The 20,675-nt window shown below is 47.4% G+C and overlaps 1 protein-coding gene across 1 annotated transcript; it reads right to left on the bottom strand.

Moving 5' to 3' along the window:
* Window positions 1–362: 362 nt before the first annotated feature.
* On the bottom strand, window positions 363–14,061 carry ccdc80 (coiled-coil domain containing 80). Its single transcript, XM_061088456.1, has 10 exons — window positions 12,793–14,061; window positions 12,427–12,624; window positions 11,566–12,053; window positions 11,138–11,482; window positions 10,212–10,368; window positions 7,960–8,096; window positions 4,635–4,786; window positions 3,087–3,190; window positions 1,565–1,648; window positions 363–1,162 (listed from the first exon to the last, which is right to left on the bottom strand). Exons 1-10 carry the CDS (start codon window positions 13,481–13,483, stop codon window positions 840–842), a joined length of 2,679 nt encoding a protein of 892 aa, XP_060944439.1. The 5' UTR covers window positions 13,484–14,061; the 3' UTR covers window positions 363–839.
* Window positions 14,062–20,675: the final 6,614 nt, after the last annotated feature.

The following is a 20,675-nucleotide window of genomic DNA, read 5'->3' as shown; positions in this document are numbered from 1 at the left end:
TGTATTTTTATGGTGTTTAATTTTAAGAGTGAAATGCAAAAGAAAAAATGTTGTAGCCAAACCTGCGGCTGCAGAACGACTCAAGCTTCTGTTATGGAACAAACTTTTATAAATTTCTAAACTAAGTTAACATGTTTTTTTATGATTGGAAACCCTGCAGGAAAATACATTCGTTTTGAATGTGTTTGACCTGGAGAATGAATCATAAGCTTTGTTATTTATATCCCATTTTGAGATATTATGTAGAAATGTGTTGTCTTCACCCGTCAACATCGTGTTGAGCCACTAGGAGGAGACCTCGCTCTAAATATTCTTGCTTTTCCCTCCGTCTGAATCTTGTGAGCAAATTCAAAAACCACGAGTGGTAGCAAACAAATGTTTATTTTCATATAGGACAATAGAGTATAAATAAGAACATTGTTTAGCAAAGAAACTTTACAAAGGAGAAAAAAACGTGATTCAGTTTCATACAATAGTCGATAACTGCACCTCGGATGCAGCAGATGTCCAATAAATACATAAACGTCTTATTTCAGCCCGATATCTACAAAATAAAGGTCTGTGCTGGAAACACCACGATGTGAATTAGACCTGAAGTTAAGGAAACTTAAAGCAACAAGGTGTAAAGCACTGAAGTATTCAACAGATCCCTGAGCCTCACCTGCCCATCGGCTGGATTACCAGCTCAGATTAAAGTCGTCAGAAGGAACCGACTGTTACACAAGTGAAAGAAGTGGAGCGGTGAAGTGCTGAAGACCTTCAGGACCACCGGGGCAGGAAGGAAGAGAGAAGCTCCAGCTGAGAGGACACATCCTCGGTTAGACCACGCCCACGCCCGGTTAGTAGCCGTAGCCCTGGTGATAGCCGTCCTGGTACCCGTGTTCGTATCCATGCTGGTGGTAACCGTAGCCGCCGTACTCGTCCTCCGGGCAGCGCATGCCCAGCGACTGCTGGATGGCCATCTCCTGTCTGCGCAGCTGCATGGAGTCCACCAGGTCGTAGATGATGGCCATGGAGTACATGGGCGAGGGGTACCAGGACTTCACGTTCCCGTCCTTCCCCACCAGCAGCATGGAGAAGTACTCGGGGCTGATCTGGAAGTAGTTCCTCATGTCCTTCACCAGGTTGGGCGACAGACCCTCACGCTCCACCGTGGCACTGCCTGCACGGAGCAGAGGAGCAGAGAGGAGTTCACAGGAAGAAGAGGAAGATGTTTCACTGAGCAGACCTCAGGGTTACTGTGTCTCCACATGCTGAGCTCTAATGCTACAAGAAGAATCTCAACAACCTCAGACGACTCGAGCCTGACTCGTTTCTTCTGATCCTGAGAACAGTTGTGATCTAGAGTTCCCTCCCTGTGGTCGTATGCCTCCTCTAACAGCTTCAGTTTACACAGGTTCGTGTCCCAGACTCATTTGAAAGTTTCTTTTACCAACAAAATCTGATCAGTTCATCTTTGAGTCCAAATTAATGTTTGTTCCAAATTTTAAAAAATTCCCTCAAGGTTTTTCTGAGCTGTTTCATTCCCAAGGTCCCAGTGACCTTTGACCATCAAAGTTCTTACCATTGATTGGATAAAGCTCCAGGACTCCGCCCATGTCTGCCAGGTCCGTGCCAGCCAGCTTCAGGATGGAGATGTGCCTCAGACCTGTGTCACATCAGAGAAACACGTCAGACAGATAACAGCTTCAAACACGTCTGTGCAATGCTTTCTGGGTAACTGGAGGACGTGGGCCTGGAGAAATCTGCCAAAAGAATCTGTTTCCTCTGCAGCCAGAAGGTAAACACCGGAGAGCTGCGAGCGCCAAGTCCGGAATCCCAGGATCAGAACTCTGAGGCGTTCAGCAGCGCAGTCAGCAGGACGGCCCTTTGTCTGGGCCCGGGGCGAGGGAGGGAGGGAGGGAGGGAGGGAGGGAGGAAGGGAGAGCGAGGGAGGGAAGGAGCTAGGGAGAGAGGGAGAGAGAGGGAACAGCCCGGTAGCCGACCGGCCAAGAGCAACAACACGAGAGGAGAAACGTCCTCTCAGCGTCGTGTGACTGATAAGACGAAGCTTCCACCATGTGACTCGCTCATATGGAAAAACAATCTGACGTCAGACTTACAGTTAAATATAATTTCAACAAAAATCCATGAATTATTCACATGTAAAAACCTCAGATCTTGTGAATTTAAAGAGTGAAAAATCTTGGATCCTCCCTCGAACCAAAGTTTACCGAGTTCCTCTCGAAGCTCGTCCCTGTAACAACTCTCTGGAGGAGTTCAGCTGATTTGAACAGACATGGATGAAAACTTAAACTCTTTGTCAGAGATTTAAGTTATTTTGAATGGTTAGTAAATCGTTTGTAAAGGTTTTATGGATCAATAACAAACCATTAGCAGGATAATCAGTGGAAACGTCCAGCATATAGAGACTTTTATTGAAATGTTCAACTTAAAAACCAGAAGTAACTTATAGGCTCAAAGTTCTGCATCGAATAAAGTCTGAAAAGAAGCTGAACTGAGTCAGAGTCAAAGTCACGTGACGTTTATCTGTTTATCTGTTTATCTGTTTATCTGTTTATCTGTTTATCTGTTTATCTGTTTATCTGTTTATCTGTTTATCTGTTTTCTAACGTCTGAGGGAGCCGAGACTCAGGATCCAGAGAAACGTCAGAAATCTTCACTTCACATAAACAAAACTAGAAGATGAGGCAGCTCCACTTCTGTCATCTGACAAACACACACACACACACACACACACACACACACACACACACACAGATATGATCCTTTCAGGTTGTCAGTTCCCTCACATGATGAACTTATTGATTTGTGGTCTGACATTTCCCAAATATATTCTTACTGTTGTAAGTCAGCTAGTTTTATTCTGACGTCTGAATCAACACAAAGACGATTCATCCTGAGTTTCTACATTTGTTCTTTCAGGTCGAACCTTCCCAGGAAGTGAAGATATTTATGTTTGTTTGTTTGCAGCGACAGGAAGTTGTCGTGAGCCTGAGCAGAGAAACCCTCCCAACACTCTGCTGGTTCTGCCCACCGGCCTCACACTCAGACTCCATGAGGACGACTGGTTTCAGGAGACTCACCCAGGTTGCAGGCCTGGCTGTTCAGGGCGTAGAGCTGCTGCTGATAGGCCCACTCCTCGTCGCTGGGGGCGGAGATGATGAACAGGCGGCGTCTCCATCGGAACCTGCAATCACAGGAAAGTTCAGCCTGGACTTAAGTGGCACGTTGGCTCAGCAGTGAAAGTTCTGTACACACCCCCCCGACCGCCAGAGGCTCACAATCCCAAATTATGGTCCAGATCTCCAGAAACCTTCCAGATCTCCGCACTGCGATCTGGAGCCGGAGCCCAGGTCTCCATGGCAACAAGAGACACCCTGTCTGGTTCCGACAGCGGTTCGGCCTTGAGGGACTGACGGGAGTTTGTGTTGCTTTTAATATCCCTGGAACACACTGTGCTGTTTATAATGACCATAAACTGTGGTTTGATTATTGAGCCGAGCAGCAGATGTTTGACGGAGGAGGCTCCGCCTGCTGGGACCACACAAAGAACTCCCACCACCAGACTCTCAGAAGAACTCGGATCAAGGACTTCTAGTGTTTTCAGTCCGACGACGTTACAAAGGAGGTCGAGGTCTTCATCTATAAAACCAGTGGTTGGTAGTTTATTTGTACATTTGTACCTCATGTACCTCATGTACCTCATGTACCTCATGTACCTCATGTACCTCAAGTATCTTATGCACCTCATGTACCTCATGTACCTCATGTACCTCAAGTACCTCATGTACCTCATGTATCTCATGTACCTCATGTTCCTCATATACCTCATGTACCTCATGTACGTCATGTACCTCAAGTACCTCATGTACCTTGGTACCTCATTTACCTCATGTACCTCATGTACCTCATGTACCTCATGTTCCTCATGTACCTCATGTACCTCATGTTCCTCATGTACCTCATGTACCTTGGTACCTCATGTACCTCATGTACCTCATGTTCTTCATGTACCTCATGTACCTCATGTACCTCATGTTCCTCATGTACCTCATGTACCTCATGTTCCTCATGTACCTCATGTACCTCATGTACCTCATGTATCTCATTTACCTCATGTACCTCATGTACCTCATGTACCTCATGGCCGAATGGAGGCAAATCCCAGGGTTATGGTCAGGACAGGTTTCAAAACCCTGAGGAGACGAACCGACAGAGTACTACTCTGAAATAATACAACGTAGTTTTTAAACCTTAAAATAAAAGCTTCAAAATCATTCTAATGGCATTCAAAATTATAACTGGAAGAATTGCAGGTCGTTCATTGCCACAGCGCCCCCTGGAGGCCTCTAACTCTGGTGTACCATGCTGGAACATTACGAGGAAGAGTAAAAGAGAAAGTGATCGAGTAAGAAACTTTGCAGATTGAATATTGGAGCATATTTCAGTTGGCGAGAGCTAAAAGTTCAGGACAGATGTCGATGTTGTGGTTGCTGGACAGTGAGTCTGGACTTTTGATGGACTGTGGAAAGTTGTCTCTTCACTAGTTCATCTTCAGAAACCAGATCATTTCCATGGAGGTTCAGCAAGTTAAACAAAGAAGTATAACCGAGTGAATCTCTCAGTCTCACCTTGAGAGGAAGTTCTCCAGCGACCGGGGCTTGTCCTCTTTCTTGCACTCGACTCCGTCCCTCTTCTGCTGCTCCATCTCTCGGATGCGGGAGGAGAAGGTGTCGATGTAGTCGAACACAGCCTTCATGGCGATGGGAACCTCGTAGGATTGCTGACAAAAGAACATCAAGAGAAGCCGTCATTCTCCGCCAGAGGCTGATTTGAAGCCACAGAATAAATACATCAATGTGTCTGTGGAAGAACCAACAAACATCTGGAAACATCACAGAGGAGAAAACAGAGTTCAACCTGTTTCCAATAACGTGATTTGTGTGTTCTCCAGAAGAACTCCAGGGAAAGCGCCGCATCACGTTTCATTTTAGAAATCTCTACATGAATATCTAACACATGCAGGGAAATTTAACACAGCCGCACAAACACTCTCACACCTTCCTCTGGGTTTTTCTGCCTCCCACCCTCCTCCTCCTCCTCCTCCTCCTCCTCCTCCTCCTCCTCCACCTCCTCCTCCTCTCTGTCTCATGCCCAGAACCCACATCCTCCAACATTCACAGACGTCAGCGGAGACATGAACACTGGTCTCTTTGATGAGTCCACAAACAGCCTGGTGGTTTACCCTGGCACACACACACACACACACACACACACACACACACACACACACACACACACACACACACACACACACACACACACACACACACACACACACACACACACACAGGTGTCGGGCAAATGTCATGTAGTGTGAATTAAAACAGTGTCTTGGTGACGGCAGCATGAGGACACGTCCGTCCACCTTCAGAGAGAAAGAGACGACGTGTCGGGCAGACGGACGCTGAGCGGGTAAATAAGAGATTTAAAAAAAACAGAAGAGTCATAAACGAAGAAGAAAAACAACTTATTTCTGTCTCAACCTGGAACTTTAGAGGTTGATTATTAAAAGCACATTCAGAATATTAAAATATCACGAGACGTCTTTTACAGCCTGTCCACATTCAGGGACTGGAGCCTTTTACACTCTTAACATATTCATTTAAATGTTGCTTTATTTATTTGGTGTGTTTTCACCACTGATTTGACTTCTCACTAAAACCCTTTAACAAAACTGAATTATTCTGGTTAATTAATTACAAAATGTGCATAGACACAAACAAATGTATTTTCAATCAAATATGTTTATGTTTTACAAATAACTAAAACCTGGCATTGCCATCAGTCAGGAAGCAGCTCGGAGGAAGCGGCTGGGAGGAAGCGGTTGGAGGAAGTGGCTCGGAGGAAGCAGCTGGGAGGAAGCAGCTCGGAGGAAGCGGCTCGGAGGAAGCAGCTTGGAGGGAGCAGCTCGGAGGAAGCAGCTCGGAGGAAGCAGCTGGGAGGAAGCAGCTGGGAGGAAGCATCTCGGAGGAAGCAGCTCGGAGGAAGCAGCTCAGAGAAAGCAGCTGGGAGGAAGCAGCTCGGAGGAAGCAGCTCGGAGGAAGCAGCTCAGAGAAAGCAGCTCAGAGGAAGCAGTTGGAGGAAGTGGCTCGGAGGAAGCAGCTGGGAGGAAGCAGCTGGGAGGAAGCAGCTGGGAGGAAGCAGCTCAGAGGAAGCAACTCAGAGGAAGCAACTCAGAGGAAGCAGCTCGGAGGAAGCAGCTCAGAGGAAGCAGCTCACAGGAAGCAGCTCGGAGGAAGCAGCTGGGAGGAAGCGGCTGGGAGGAAGCGGTTGGAGGAAGCGGCTCGGAGGAAGCAGCTGGGAGGAAGCAGCTGGGAGGAAGCAGCTGGGAGGAAGCAGCTCGGAGAAAGCAGCTCAGAGGAAGCGGTTGGAGGAAGCGGCTCGGAGGAAGCAGCTGGGAGGAAGCAGCTGGGAGGAAGCAGCTGGGAGGAAGCAGCTCAGAGGAAGCAGCTCCTACAGCCGGAGGAAGCAGCTCGGAGGAAGCAGTTCACAGGAAGCAGCTCGGAGGAAGCAGCTCAGAGGAAGCGGCTCGGAGGAAGCAGCTGGGAGGAAGCAGCTCGGAGGAAGCAGCTCAGAGAAAGCAGCTCGGAGGAAGCGGTTGGAGGAAGCGGCTCGGAGGAAGCAGCTGGGAGGAAGCAGCTGGGAGGAAGCAGCTGGGAGGAAGCAGCTCAGAGGAAGCAGCTCCTACAGCCAGAGGAAGCAGCTCGGAGGAAGCAGTTCACAGGAAGCAGCTCACAGGAAGTAGCTCGGAGGAAGCAGCTCAGAGGAAGCAGCTCAGAGGAAGCAGCTGCTACAGCCGGAGGAAGCAGCTCGGAGGAAGCAGCTCAGAGGAAGCAGCTCGGAGGAAGCAGCTCAGAGGAAGCAGCTCACAGGAAGCAGCTGGGAGGAAGCAGCTCAGAGGAAACAGCTCGGAGGAAGCAGCTCGGAGGAAGCAGCTCGGAGGAAGCAGCTGGGAGGAAGCAGCTCAGAGGAAACAGCTCGGAGGAAGCAGCTCGGAGGAAGCGGCTCGGAGGAAGCAGCTGGGAGGAAGCAGCTCAAAGGAAGCAGCTCAGAGGAAGCAGCTCGGAGGAAGCAGCTCGGAGGAAGCAGCTCAGAGGAAGCAGCTCACAGGAAGCAGCTTGGAGGAAGCAGCTCAGAGGAAGCAGCTCACAGGAAGCAGCTTGGAGGAAGCAGCTCACAGGAAGCAGCTCAGAGGAAGCAGCTCACAGGAAGCAGCTCACAGGAAGCAGCTTGGAGGAAGCAGCTCAGAGGAAGCAGCTCACAGGAAGCAGCTCAGAGGAAGCAGCTCAGAGGAAGCAGCTCAGAGGAAGCAACTCAGAGGAAGCAGCTCGGAGGAAGCAGCTCAGAGGAAGCAGCTCGGAGGAAGCAGCTTGGATGAAGCGACTCTGAGGAAGCGGCTTGGAGGAAGCAGCTCCTACAGTCGGAGGAAGCAGCTCAGAGAAAGCAGCTCACAGGAAGCAGCTTGGAGGAAGCAACTCAGAGGAAGTAGCTCCTACAGCCGGAGGAAGCAGCTCGGAGGAAGCAGCTCACAGGACGCAGCTTGGAGGAAGCAGCTCTGAGGAAGCAGCTCGGAGGAAGCAGCTCGGAGGAAGCAGCTTGGAGGAAGCAGCTTGGATGAAGCGACTCTGAGGAAGCGGCTTGGAGGAAGCAGCTCCTACAGTCGGAGGAAGCAGCTCAGAGAAAGCAGCTCACAGGAAGCAGCTTGGAGGAAGCAACTCAGAGGAAGTAGCTCCTACAGCCGGAGGAAGCAGCTCGGAGGAAGCAGCTCACAGAAAGCAGCTTGGAGGAAGCAGCTCTGAGGAAGCAGCTTGGAGGAAGCAGCTCACAGGAAGCAGCTCAGAGGAAGCAGCTCAGAGGAAGCAGCTCTTACTGCCGGAGGAAGCCAGTTCTTACCTTGACCCTCATGTCGAGGTCGGTCAGCACCATGTAGAAGTCATCGTGCATCATGCTGAACTCCTTCCTCAGCTCTGTGATCAGGTCCTGGTTCACCAGGTCCTCCTGACGAAGACCCTTCATCGACTTGTCGTTCTCTGGAGACGAAGGAGACACAGAGGTCAGATTCTGGGAGTCAGGACTTCCTCATGCAAACTTCATTTTGAATTTGAACACAAATTTACAGTGAAATTCTGTGACAGAGAAAAATAAATCAGAGAGTGAGAAGTGTATGTTTGACTGCAGCTGTAGTGAGAGACGTGTTTACATGAAACAAACCGGACGAGGAGTTCTCCCATCCAACAAACCATAAGAACACGTGAGGAGTAAAAGGTGTTTCCCATTGCTGAGCTCTTTGAATCGTGTGTTTGACATTAAAGTGACGAGTGGAAACCAGTGAATCAGGGACGAGTCCACAAAGAGACGCTTTGATTCACTCAGATCTGGCAGAGACGGAGCCCGACCAAATTTACTGTAGCCGGCGTTTATACAGACCGGAGCCTTTAATCACCACTCCCTCACACACAGACACACACAGACACACACAGACACACACATACCCGAAAACAAACACACACAGAGACAGACAGACACACACAAACACACACAGACCACAGAACAGTGTTTCTCGGTTGTTTCCCCCACGCTGTGATGTGTAATATGTATGAGGCCATCGAATCAGGAAAAACCCACCACACACACAGACAGACACACACACACACACACTCAAACACACGGACACACAAACACACTCAGTCGGACAGCCCGTGTTGCTTAGCAACCAACAAAAAACCTAAAACTCAAACTGAACTGAGGAGGTTTAGTTCAACAACTGCTTCTTTCAGAGAGGAAAGAACATGTTGTTTGTACACAGCACAAGTTCTCACACACACACACACACACACACACACACACACACACACACACACACACACACACACACCCTCTGGCCGGTAAAAGGAACAAAACTGTAACCGAGTGGTGAGGTGGGGGGGTGGGTGACGTAACTTTTCCACTTTTCCCAGAATTCCTTGTGGATTAGACCTGGTTGTCGTGTGGAGTGAAACTCGTAAAGTTCTACAAAGTGAGTTTGAATGTCTTGATGTTAACGAACTGCAGCTGAGACGACTGTGAAATCCTCCTCTGAAAGATCGGACTTCCAAAAATAAACAACACAACACTTCCTATTATAACAGCAGTGGTTTGGTGTGTGTGTGTGTGTGTGTGTGTGTGTGTGTGTGTGTGTGTGTGTGTGTGTGTGTGTGTGATGAGTCAGCCCACACATCTTTCCACCGAGCTTCAAGAAAATCAATTCTGAAGTTTTCATGTAATTCTGCAGAAAAACAAACCAACAAATGGAGGAGGTGGAATAATAACTTCCTCTGCGGAGGTGAAGAAAGAGAGTAAACACGTCCGTGAAGTTTAACGAACAGAAACTAAGACGATGTGACTCAGAGGTCAGCGTCCGTCACCTGCACAGCAACGTGGCTTTGGCAGAGTCACTGTTCATTCTGAATGTTTCACTTGGAGCAGAGTTCATCGTCGAATCCTCCAGTTTGACATGTTGTGAGGATGAGAGGACAGAGACAGGACAGGAGACACTGTCCTGTCTCTGTCTTCACATGGTGAACGTGTGAAAAGCAACAGAAGACGAAGGGAGACAGAGAAGAAGAAAGGTCCAGTTGAACGTAGGAAGGATTCATGTTTACCGAATAACTGAGATTATATTTGACTTTTTAAAGATTCAAGACTATTTCTCACATGTAAGGATTGAAAATTATAAGAATAAATCAATTATCCTGTGAAAAAGATCAATTGTCCAGGAACATGAGGAGCAGATGTTTCCCATTCACTATGAAATCCATCAGACATCATCCACTTCATGACATACAGGACGTTTACAGGCGGACAAGAGGAGAGAGGACCGAAATAAACCTCATCTCTTTTCTTCACAGTGAGATGAGAACACAGAGAACATCCACTGAGACTCTGGATTCTCATAAACAATCCTCCTCAGTGTGACTCAGCAGCTGCGAGCGCCACGAGCTGCCCTGCGAAGGAGGCGTTCACCCGACCAGATGGAAGCGCTGCCGGGAAACCGCCGGAGAGAAGTGACAATCATCTCCTGCCTGGAAGTCTGAGTTACAAACTTCTTCCAGAACTATAGAGTGTCATAAAGAGAGAGAGATGTTCCTGCAGCTGGAGCCACTCACCCAGCTGGTAGTGGTCGATCTTCATGGTGGAGTTGGTGAGGGAGCCGAAGATGGTGATGATGGACACTTTCCTGATGGCCATCTCACACACCGACTCCAGGTACTCGTCCCTCTGCTGAGCATACATCCTGTGGTCCTCGCCGGGGGACGTGACCAGCTGGAGGGAGGGAGGGAGGTTAGAGTGTCATGTGTACACAATGAAACACACACACACACACACACACACACACACACACACACACACACAGCAGAGGTGATGTTTACATTAACCTGCAGGCGTAGGATGGGGCATATTTCCCCAGTCTGCCCACAGCACTGCTGTGATAAGAATCTGCACAGAGACACTCAGTCTGTTCGCACACAGCTGTGTGTGTGTGTGTGTGTGTGTGTGTGTGTGTGTGTGTGTGTGTGTGTGTGTGTGTGTGTGTGTGTGTGTGTGTGTGTGTGTCTGTTTGCACACAGCTGTGCAGCGGCTCCGGTTTCTGCTCCACATAGTTTACGTCTCCTCATATGGCAGCAACTTAAATATATGATTATAAAACACATGAAAACAGACAGATTGGAAATAAAAAGGGGAACAAGTGATTGATTATCTGCCCCGAGGCACAGACGTCTGGTTTGTTAATATTAATAAAATACAAATGATGAATCCAGATGTTTGGCTTTTAAAAGTATCTTTCCAGTAGTTTCCTAAAACAAACTCCCTCCCTCCTGATGGACTCGTGATAAACTGTAGGTCACTTCCTGTTCCTGCTGCTCAACACTTCTTGTTAAACGCTGGAGTGTCATCACGTCCAGATTCACATTCATGATTCTGAGAGTTAATGGTTTCATCAGACTCTGATCTGTGGGTTTATACTGGTCTGGTTTACTTTCTTTAACTGGGAGAAAGCACAAGAGAGTGAAATGGAAGGACTCTCTCTCACCAGCAGACGCCTCCTGTTCTCGAAGTAGTCCAGGAAGGAGGCCAGCGATCCTTTGGGAGGGGGCGTCGGCTTCTTGGTGGTTCTTGGTTGGTCGTCTGTCTCTGGGGTTTTCACCAGCTTCTTCCCGTTCTTCTTTCCCCCGACCTTCCCTTCCTTCGAAGCCTTTGCTCTCCTCTCGGCCTTCTTCACCGCCTTGTCGTTCTTCTTCTTCTTCTTGTCGTGCTTGTTGTGTTTGCCCTTGACCTTCTTGGTCGGGCTGACGTTGGTGAAGGATTCCGTCTCCTCGGGATCGACCGCCGTTGGTTTGCTGGGAACGTACCTGTCCTCGTACTCGTTGGTCAACACCTGCACAGATAAAGACGAGTCATTGGTTAAATGTACTTTGATCACAGAGATTAAAGAGGATTTAGCTGAAGGACTCAAAGCACCTTCTCTGCTCCGGTCTTCTTCCTGGTGGGTTTGATCTTGGAGGGTCTGTGTGTAGCCGGTACGATCCTGCGGTCGTGTGGGTCCCTGGTGTCCTTGTCCGTGCGGTTGTCTCCGGCCGGCGTGGTCTTCTCTCTTCGGGGGTCGTAGTAAGGGTCAGCGGTGGTCCGGGGGGCCGGGAGCCACGGGGCTGTGGTGGGAGCTCTGGTCGGCCTCTGGGTGGCGCTGGTGGTGGTTCTCTTTGTCGTGGTGGTTCTTCTGGTAGTGGTGGCTTTGGTGGTTGTTGCTCTGGTTGTTGTTGTTGTTGTTGTCGCTCTGGTTGTGGTGGTGGTGGGGGGCCGGGTTGTAGTTGTGGTTGCGGTGGTCGTTGTGGTGGTTGGTCGTGTTGTGGTCGTGGTTGCAGCAGTTGTGGTTGTTGTTGTTGTTGTTGTCTGTGTGGGTTTGCGTAGGATCTTCTTCCCTGGTTTTCTTTCTACAGGTGTGTCTACGGCTACACACACACACACACACACACACACACACACACACACGATTAAAAAACAGAGGTTGAATTTCTTTCTTTCACTAAATTTCCTCAGTTGCCTTCACCAACTGTTATATAAATTATATAAATGTGTTTTGCTTCTCATGAACAGAATATGAACCATGTTTCAAACCTGTATATCCACAAAACACACTCCTTGAAGTTTTGCTTTTTCATTTAATGTTCTATTGCCGTGAAAACCACAAACTAAATTACATTGAGCCGGCAACACAAGCCTAAGATGACTCTCTGCAGGTTTAGAGTAGAACATGGAGATGGACGGAGGTGGCTTCTCCTCCTGTGATGTTTCTAAATGATTCTAAACCCAGAGGACCCTCACCTGTGAGCGTGCCCTCCTCCACCTGACCCTCCACTCCAGCTCCTCTGCACTTCTGCACGAAGCCCTTCTGCCGCAGCTTCTCCAGCCTCCTCATGGGCGACTGGTCGATCACCTCGTACATGGCCTCCAGCCTCACGGGGTACGGGTACCTCTCCTGCACCTGCAGGGTCTTCTTCAGCAGCACCATCTCAAACTTCCCTGCAGGTCAGAACATCACGTGTCAGGTGAATAGTGTGTTGATGCAGGTGATGAGCTGAGTGGACTTTCAGGTGTGAAACCAGAATATAAAACATTCAGACAAACTCAAACATGCACAGAGTCCGGTGAGGGTCTCACCAGCTCCCGGAGGACCTGGACCATCTTTACCTTTCTCCAGCTTGAGGACGTTCATGAGTCTGGGGATCAGAGCGGTGTCCAGCGGCTCCTCCAGCACCTTGCCCTCCGTGGTGATCCTCCTCACCTTGCCTCCCATCTCGCCCTCCTGGTGGAAGAGGACCACCTGCTGCACGTGGCGCTCGGCCAGCTCGCAGTACACGTCTGCTTTCAGGAGAGACATCATCAGGCGGTAGTACCCGTCCGAGTCGTGAGGAGCAGAGATCACCAGCACGCGGTTCTTCCCTGCGAAGCTGGCCAGGAGGTTGGGTGACCCGGCGCCGCTGGGCATCCGGCTCACCCGGGCTCTGGCCCCTGGTGAGCCCTCGTCTTTCTGCAGGTCCGGTGCAGTGGGGGGGGCAGTCTGCGCGGCCCCCCCTCTCCGAGGCCCCAGCCCCTGGCCCCCTGCTCTCCGGCCCTGCACGGTCCTGGTCCTGCTGTAAACAGGAACCCCCTCATCAGCCTGGACGTCACCCCCCGCCCCCTGGTGGCTGTGCACGGAGATGGCCGAGCCGAACCCGGGACGCAGGCGCCTGAGGAGGCGACCCGGGTCCGGTCCCGGGTCCGGGTCCTCCGGGACCCGAGCCGGTCTCACGCGTCTCTGCCTGGGACCTGTCTGTCTGTCCGCGGCTCCGGTCCAGGTCAGCAGGGACACGAGGAGACCACAGAGAACCGCAGCCCTCATCCTGGAGCCAGATGATCTCTCACTGAGGAGCAGGTGAAGATCCAGCGCTGGAGCCCAGATCCTGATCCGAGCGCATCTGAGGTGGAATCACTGAGATCCAGATGAAGACAGAGGACACATGCTAGAAGGAAGGGACCGGATCTGCTTCAGACCCTCGCTCCTGCTGGATCCTGCTGGAGGAACCCAGATCACTGGAGGATCTGTGGCTCACACGAAGGAGACAAGGAGAAAAGTTCGCTGCGCGTAAAGTTAGATCCACAACTTGGTTTCAGCGACGCTTCCGTTATGACGTGTGATCCCAGGAGAGAGAAGATCATCTCTGAATCAAGAGATCAATCTGAAAGAATCTGAAAGATCTGAATCACCAGATCCAACAAGAGAGAAGTAGCTGCTCAACTTTCCAACACGTCACATCTCCAGAAGAGTTCAACTCATCCAGTGGATCCTCCGCAGGGTGGAGAAGAAGCGTGACGTGGGTCCGGGTCCAGGTTCTCCTCTCAGGTCCTCCTCTCTCTCAGGTTCTCCTCTCTCTCTTGGGTTCTCCTCTCAGGTTATCCTCTCTCTCGGGTCCTCCTCTCAGGTTCTCCTCTCTCTCAGGTTCTCCTCTCGAGTTCTCCTCTCTCTCGGCTTCTCCTCTCAGGTCCTCCTCTCTCTCAGGTCCTCCTCTTTCTCAGCTTCTCCTCTCAGGTTCTCCTCTCAGGTCCTCCTCTCTCTCGGGTTCTCCTCCCAGCTTCTCCTCTCGGGTTCTCCTCTCGGGTTCTCCTCTCAGGTCCTCCTCTCTCTCGGGTTCTCCTCCCAGCTTCTCCTCTCGGGTTCTCCTCTCGGGTTCTCCTCTCGGGTTCTCCTCTCTCTCGGGTTCTCCTCCCAGCTTCTCCTCTCGGGTTCTCCTCCCAGCTTCTCCTCTCGGGTTCTCCTCCCGGGTTCTCCTCTCGGGTTCTCCTCTCGGGTTCTCCTCTCGGGTTCTCCTCTTTCTCGGGTTCTCCTCCCAGCTTCTCCTCTCGGGTTCTCCTCCCGGGTTCTCCTCTCGGGTTCTCCTCTCGGGTTCTCCTCTTTCTCGGGTTCTCCTCTTTCTCGGGTTCTCCTCCCAGCTTCTCCTCTCGGGTTCTCCTCTCGGGTTCTCCTCTCGGGTTCTCCTCTCGGGTTCTCCTCTGGCAGCTCGCAGCTCTGGAGCTTCTCCCGGACTGTTCACACAGACTCAGACTCCGGACTCTTGGACCTGCCCCGGGACCGTCGGCTGCCAGCCCCCCCCCGCCCCCCCTCTGTGGGCTGGGCTGCTTCCACCGGAGCGCAACGTATTAAGTGGTTGAGTAAAAATACACTGAAACTAAAAGTAAAACACGTCGCCCCCCCCCTTGTGGGACAGATTACTGGGAAGAGAAATTACCACAAGCAGACTCAGTGTCAAGTTCCCTGTTAAACCAGCAGAGACACGCCCCCAGGTCCCATCCCAGCATCAACCCCCCCCCCCCCCCCCACTCCCACTGTTTACAGCCTAGTGATTCAAAGAAAAATGATTATTATCTTTACATGTTTGAAGCCTGGATCTCAATCTTTGCTCCTTAACGACGATTCTTTCCATTTCCTCTCAGAACGTTTCCCTGTGGAGCTTCTAATTAAAGCCCATAAGTAAAGAGTCGTATAAACCACCAGGCCGAGCCACATCCACCCTCAACTCCACTAACCTCGGCCTGTGCAATGCATGTCAGGTCAGGAAAATAACCACAACTTTCTATTTTCATAGCAATTTCATCCATTTTCTTTTAATTTCTCTGCTTCTCTCCCTCCCTCGGTGCTGGAAGTCATATTTATCAGCGCTGAGGTTCGATGCAGCTGGAATCAATAAACATTCCTGGCTCCGCTTCTGTAAACTGAAGCTGAAACATTCCCACAACTGGAATTCTCCTGAATCTCCCCCTGTTTCAGTGTTTCATACATTTTATTAAAAACTAAATGATCATCTGCCACTGGACGACTCCTCCTCCTCCTCAGCAGCAGGAGCAGGAGGACGTCCGCGGGTTGTTTGCTTCCTTTCATAACATTCATACACATTCAGAACGTGTGAAGTCTGCACAAGTCCCTGTGATCTGCTGTGTAAGTACGTTCTCTGCATGTCAACCCTGTGTTCCTCTGTATATTCAAACCATCAACTTCACTGGGAAAGAGCCAATCCTTCCCAGGGCCGTGTCCATCCGGATGCTTCTTTACGACGGAGCTTTACTACAGTCAGACAAGGCAGTAAAGTCGTATGAGAGCAGATACACACGTTCGTGTCCGTCGCACACGAGGGAAGCAGATGCACACGTGAAGGCTTCACGTTAAACACATGGTGTGTGTGGTGTTCACATGTGAAGCTGATTCTGACCCAGTGACCTGAACATCCAGCAGCCGGTCCATCCAACACAGACAAAGTGCTCCATCACTTTCTGAACTTTACTGACTTCAGAACAGTTGTTATGCACGTTGCACAAATTCAGAGTAGAATGTGTTAACGCTGGAAAGCAGACAAACCAAAGTGTATTTTGGTGGACGAGCTTTTTCCCACAATGCACCAGGGGAAATGATGGAGAAACTTCCAGCTGGAAAAGATTTGAAAGGAACTTGCGACTGGATGTGAGATGTGGGACATCTGTGGGAAGATCAGGAGAAGAAACAACTGTTCAGTTTAACTCTCTGCACATTAAACCCACAACAGTTTAATTATTAATTTAATTTTGCACACTGTCTACATATTCTTACACTCATAGTATATTATATTACCTATTGTATAGTCAAATACTTATATTCATATTCATACCTCTACTATATATCATATATTATATCATACTCTCTGTATATTCTTTGTATACATAAGTCTATCTACACATATTTATACATGTGTACATGTTATAATTACTATTATTATATCACTATTACTATTATTATTATATATACTGTTGCTGCCATTATTACTATATACTGCTTTTATATTGGTATAATTACTATCATATATAAATATATATTATGTTATATTATATACTATATATACTGTACTATTTTTATATACTGTCTAACAATAACATTACCATCATATCATCAGTACTATTACCATCATCTTGCCACTGCACCTTATCTACCTATTTATCTTGTGTTTCTGTTTTTTATTCTTTCTACCTCAATATTTTTTATTTTATTCTATTGTATTGTATTTTATTGTATTCAAATATACCGGCTGCTATGACAACTTAATATCCCTTCGGGGATGAATAAAGTACTCTATCTATCTATCTATCTATCTATCTATCTATCTATCTATCTATCTATCTATCTATCTATCTATCTATCTATCTATCTATCTATCTATCTATCTATCTATCTATCTATCTATCTATCTATCTATCTATCTATCTATCTATCTATCTATCTATCTATCTATCTATCTATCTATCTATCTATCTATCTATCTATCTATCTATCTATCTATCTATGTATCTATCTATCTATCTATCTATCTATCTATCTATCTATCTATCTATCTATCTATCTATCTATCTATCTATCTATCTATCTATCTATCTATCTATCTATCTATCTATCTATCTATCTATCTATCTATCTATCTATCTATCTATCTATCTATCTATCTATCTATCTATCTATCTATCTATCTATCTATCTATCTATCTATCTATCTATCTATCTATCTATCTATCTATCTATCTATCTATCTATCTATCTATCTATCTATCTATCTATCTATCTATCTATCTATCTATCTATCTATCTATCTATCTATCTATCTATCTATCTATCTATCTATCTATCTATCTATCTATCTATCTATCTAATAAATGTCCTGATGTGGCTCAGCTGGAGTCTTCAGGACACTTTGCTGAAGACAGAACGTTTGGTTTGTCCTGCACCAGCCGTGTCCTGTTAGAATCAGACTCTGACCTCCCACACGGACCGAAGGGAAACTGTGAGTTTCAGATCTCATCAGCTGATTCTCTGAGATCCGGACCCGGCGCTGGAAACACGAGACGCTTTGTGGAACTCGTCTCACTCCGCAGTGACGTCCTGACCTCAGTGGATTTGTGTTGACGCTGCTCGTCCAGTCTGGGGCGGCATTCATGAAACACGACGACCTCTGACCTTTCCCCTTGACCCCTGAGCCCTGCTCCTGTTTCATCAGCCAGCCGACAGACCGGTGAGAGGGAAACCTGCTCACATTCACACTCATACGACGGACGGACGGACGCAGACACAACAGTCTGAGATTCTTTATGATGCTGAAGTGATGGAAACACAGCAAAGAGTTCTGTGATATTTAATGTTTATGTATGTATTTATTTATGTTAAAATTATGTACAACAAAGATAATTCTCCTGTCTGGTGTGAAGAAGAACAAGCTCTGACAATATCTCGCTTAAAAAATATGTATAAAAGCTCAAAATAAGCACAGCTTTGATTCAGCTGTTTCCCCCCCGAGCCTCAGAGGCAGATTCCTCCACCACAGAGTCAGGAAGAAAGGGGCGGAGCTCACACGACCAGAAATAACCCGATGACTCTCCTCTGCTGTGTTTTAATGGAGCTCAGCTGCACTGGAACAGAGAAAGTATTTCCCCGAGCAACGTGCAAAGAGACGAGTCCGGATTCAATCAAACTACAAAGAGTTTCTCTTGTTACTGCTTCTCTCATTTCGTTTCCTCCTTTGTTCATTTCAGCTCCGTCTCGTTTTCTTTCACTCAAACGTGACTTTACATGTTAAAACAAAAATGTGTGTGTGTGTGTGTGTGTGTGTGTGTGTGTGTTTCTGGGTGTGGAGCCTCTAATCCCGACCACAAGTGATTTTGCTGAGACCCTCATCTCACGTGCACACCTTGTGCAAACAGAAGGAAAAGACCAGCGTGAAGGACTCTTTGTGTCGAGGAGAGCGAAAGAAAGACGAGGAAAACATCACACATCAGCTCATGTTATCATGGTTATTATTATAATTAGGGCTGGGCAACGATTAAAAGTTTTAATCGCGATTAATCACATGATTTCCCTGATTAATCGCGATTAATTGCATTTGTATACGCAAAATCCAATAATGAATTAAAAAGTAGTGGTTAGCGCAATTTTATTTTCAATGTTCTGCCATATGAACGAAAGTGCCATAACATTTGTTGTGCAAACACTTTTAACATCAGCATTTAATACAGTAGCAGTTAAATGAAATATTCAGTGTAAATCTCAACTTAACAATGTTATCAAAGCAAATACAAAATTAAAGCTCAATGCCACTGCCAGGGCATTAATGTTATCCTCTTCGTTATATACGATATATTTTAGACAGGAAGTACTCCGGTATTAAGAAAATTCACCTTGGCTACAAATTACTTTGGTTCTGTCGACTCCGCCGTCTGGAAGAACTTTAAAATGAAAATGGCCATGTAAAAGCTCCGTAGCCTTATCCATGGTTGTTTATCCGCCAATTATTTTCTTTTTTCCGGTTCCGCAGCAGTCAGCAACAGACTTTCACAAAATAAAAGCCTGACTTTCACAATAAAACAATAAATAATCAAACCTGAGTTAATGCGAGATAAAACAATTAGTTGAGTTAAATAAGTGATGAGTTAACTCGTAATTAACTAGTTAACTTGCCCAGCCCTAATTATAATATATTTTATTGGCACAAAAGAATGTCTGAAAGTATAAATAATTTGGTCCATAGATGGTAAATAATGATGGACGTCATGAAAGATCCATAGAGCCAAATCGTCTTAATAAGGCAGTACAGGTCATCAACTCCTCCATGTTAGCAGATGGGACAAACTAAAATATCAAAGTAGACGTTAAATAAATGTTTGTCAAAGATGTTTCTGTCATTTCAGATTCGTTCTCATCTCACTGATGTTTGTTTGAGTGTTCCTGATCAGTTTGGATTGAATCAGTTATTTGATGATTTAAAAACAGGCTGAGACGTCTTGATTGACAGCTGAGGCTGTCGAGATGTGTCACTGGCAGCGTTTGTATCAGAGAGGTTTCATCTTCATCTATATCCAGTGGGAAGAGGTGGAGTCTATGATTGAGCCTCTACAGAGAGAATCTGATTCTGATGATAACTGATGCAGAAGCTCAGAATTCTGAGTTGGAAATAAAGATAAAAATGCATTAGAATTCACGCCTCAGTTCTCCGGTTGTGGATCTTCATCACTCTGCGTTCGGTTAAACAAACCATCATGGCCGACAACACAAGCATTGAGACCCGTGAATGGATTCTTCAGTGGAGTTTGCTCAGCTAAGTAGCCTCTAAGTGTGTGAACCCACTGGTGTGAGCGGGTGGATGTTAGCTCGATTATGTTCATGTGTCAACCAGACGGCAGCGATCGGACTGGGTTTCATCGGGAGGCCGGGTCCATTCATCACGCCGATACTAGGAGCCTTTCACAGCGGTGAAACCTCATCGGGGGCCTGTGGTGTGGGAGGACAGACCCTGAGTCAACCCCCCCCCCCCCCCTGGACCACAGCTCCGCAGCTAATGGGCCCAACATGTGGGACCCGCAGGTGATGTTTGTTCTGCTCTGTGGAGCTCGGTGATGAATTAAAGAGAAAGATGTCAGAGACTCTAAAGACTTCATCAGGATGGACGGACCTCCAATTCAATCTGGGAGCAGCTTGGGTGAATTTAAGGGATTTGTTGGAGGTCGACACTTTAGTAATCGTACGAATTGACTTCTTTTCATCATATTTTATATTTAAAACACCTCACCTGTTGATTTACTGTCATTATTGCTGCTATCTCCGACTCACAACAATATAATATGCTGCTTACAATCAAGAGTAATATGATACTCAGTGTTTTCAAGTTTCTTAGTGCAAATCAAATCGATTCCTTTAGTTCTCTGGGTGCTGACTCGTGGTCAGATGAGTGATGTCATGATGTCATGAAGTTAATTTGAACACCACCACAGGAAGTTGGGAAATTAAACCAGAGATCAGCTGAATGTTCCAGATGTGGATTTACAAGGGTTTCAGTTTTATGTCTAACCCGAGTCACCAGTGATCACATTAAATATCATTCTAGTTTCAGTCCAGTGCTTCATGTCAAAGAGCAGCCAGAGGAATTTTAATTCTTTCACAATAAGTCAGCGGTACTTTGAAAGAAAATACTTATTTTAACACATGTTGAAACTTCCATGATTCCCACCAGGACCCCGAGTCACCGCTGCAG

The sequence above is a fragment of the Limanda limanda genome, chromosome 16 (assembly GCF_963576545.1).
Source record: "Limanda limanda chromosome 16, fLimLim1.1, whole genome shotgun sequence".
NCBI classification, from domain to species: Eukaryota; Metazoa; Chordata; class Actinopteri; order Pleuronectiformes; family Pleuronectidae; genus Limanda; species Limanda limanda.
The sequence above is the reverse complement of the archived record's forward strand: the minus strand, read 5'-3'. Positions and strand labels throughout refer to the sequence as shown.

Coding starts and splice junctions, on each gene's coding strand:
- ccdc80 (XM_061088456.1), bottom strand. CDS start 13,483: ATGAGGGCTGCGGTTCTCTGTGGTCTCCTCGTGTCCCTGCTGACCTGG. Junction 11,483..11,565: donor AGAAGACCGGAGCAGAGAAG/GTGCTTTGAGTC, acceptor TTATCTGTGCAG/GTGTTGACCAACGAGTACGA. Junction 1,649..3,086: donor CAGCCAGGCCTGCAACCTGG/GTGAGTCTCCTG, acceptor GATGTGACACAG/GTCTGAGGCACATCTCCATC.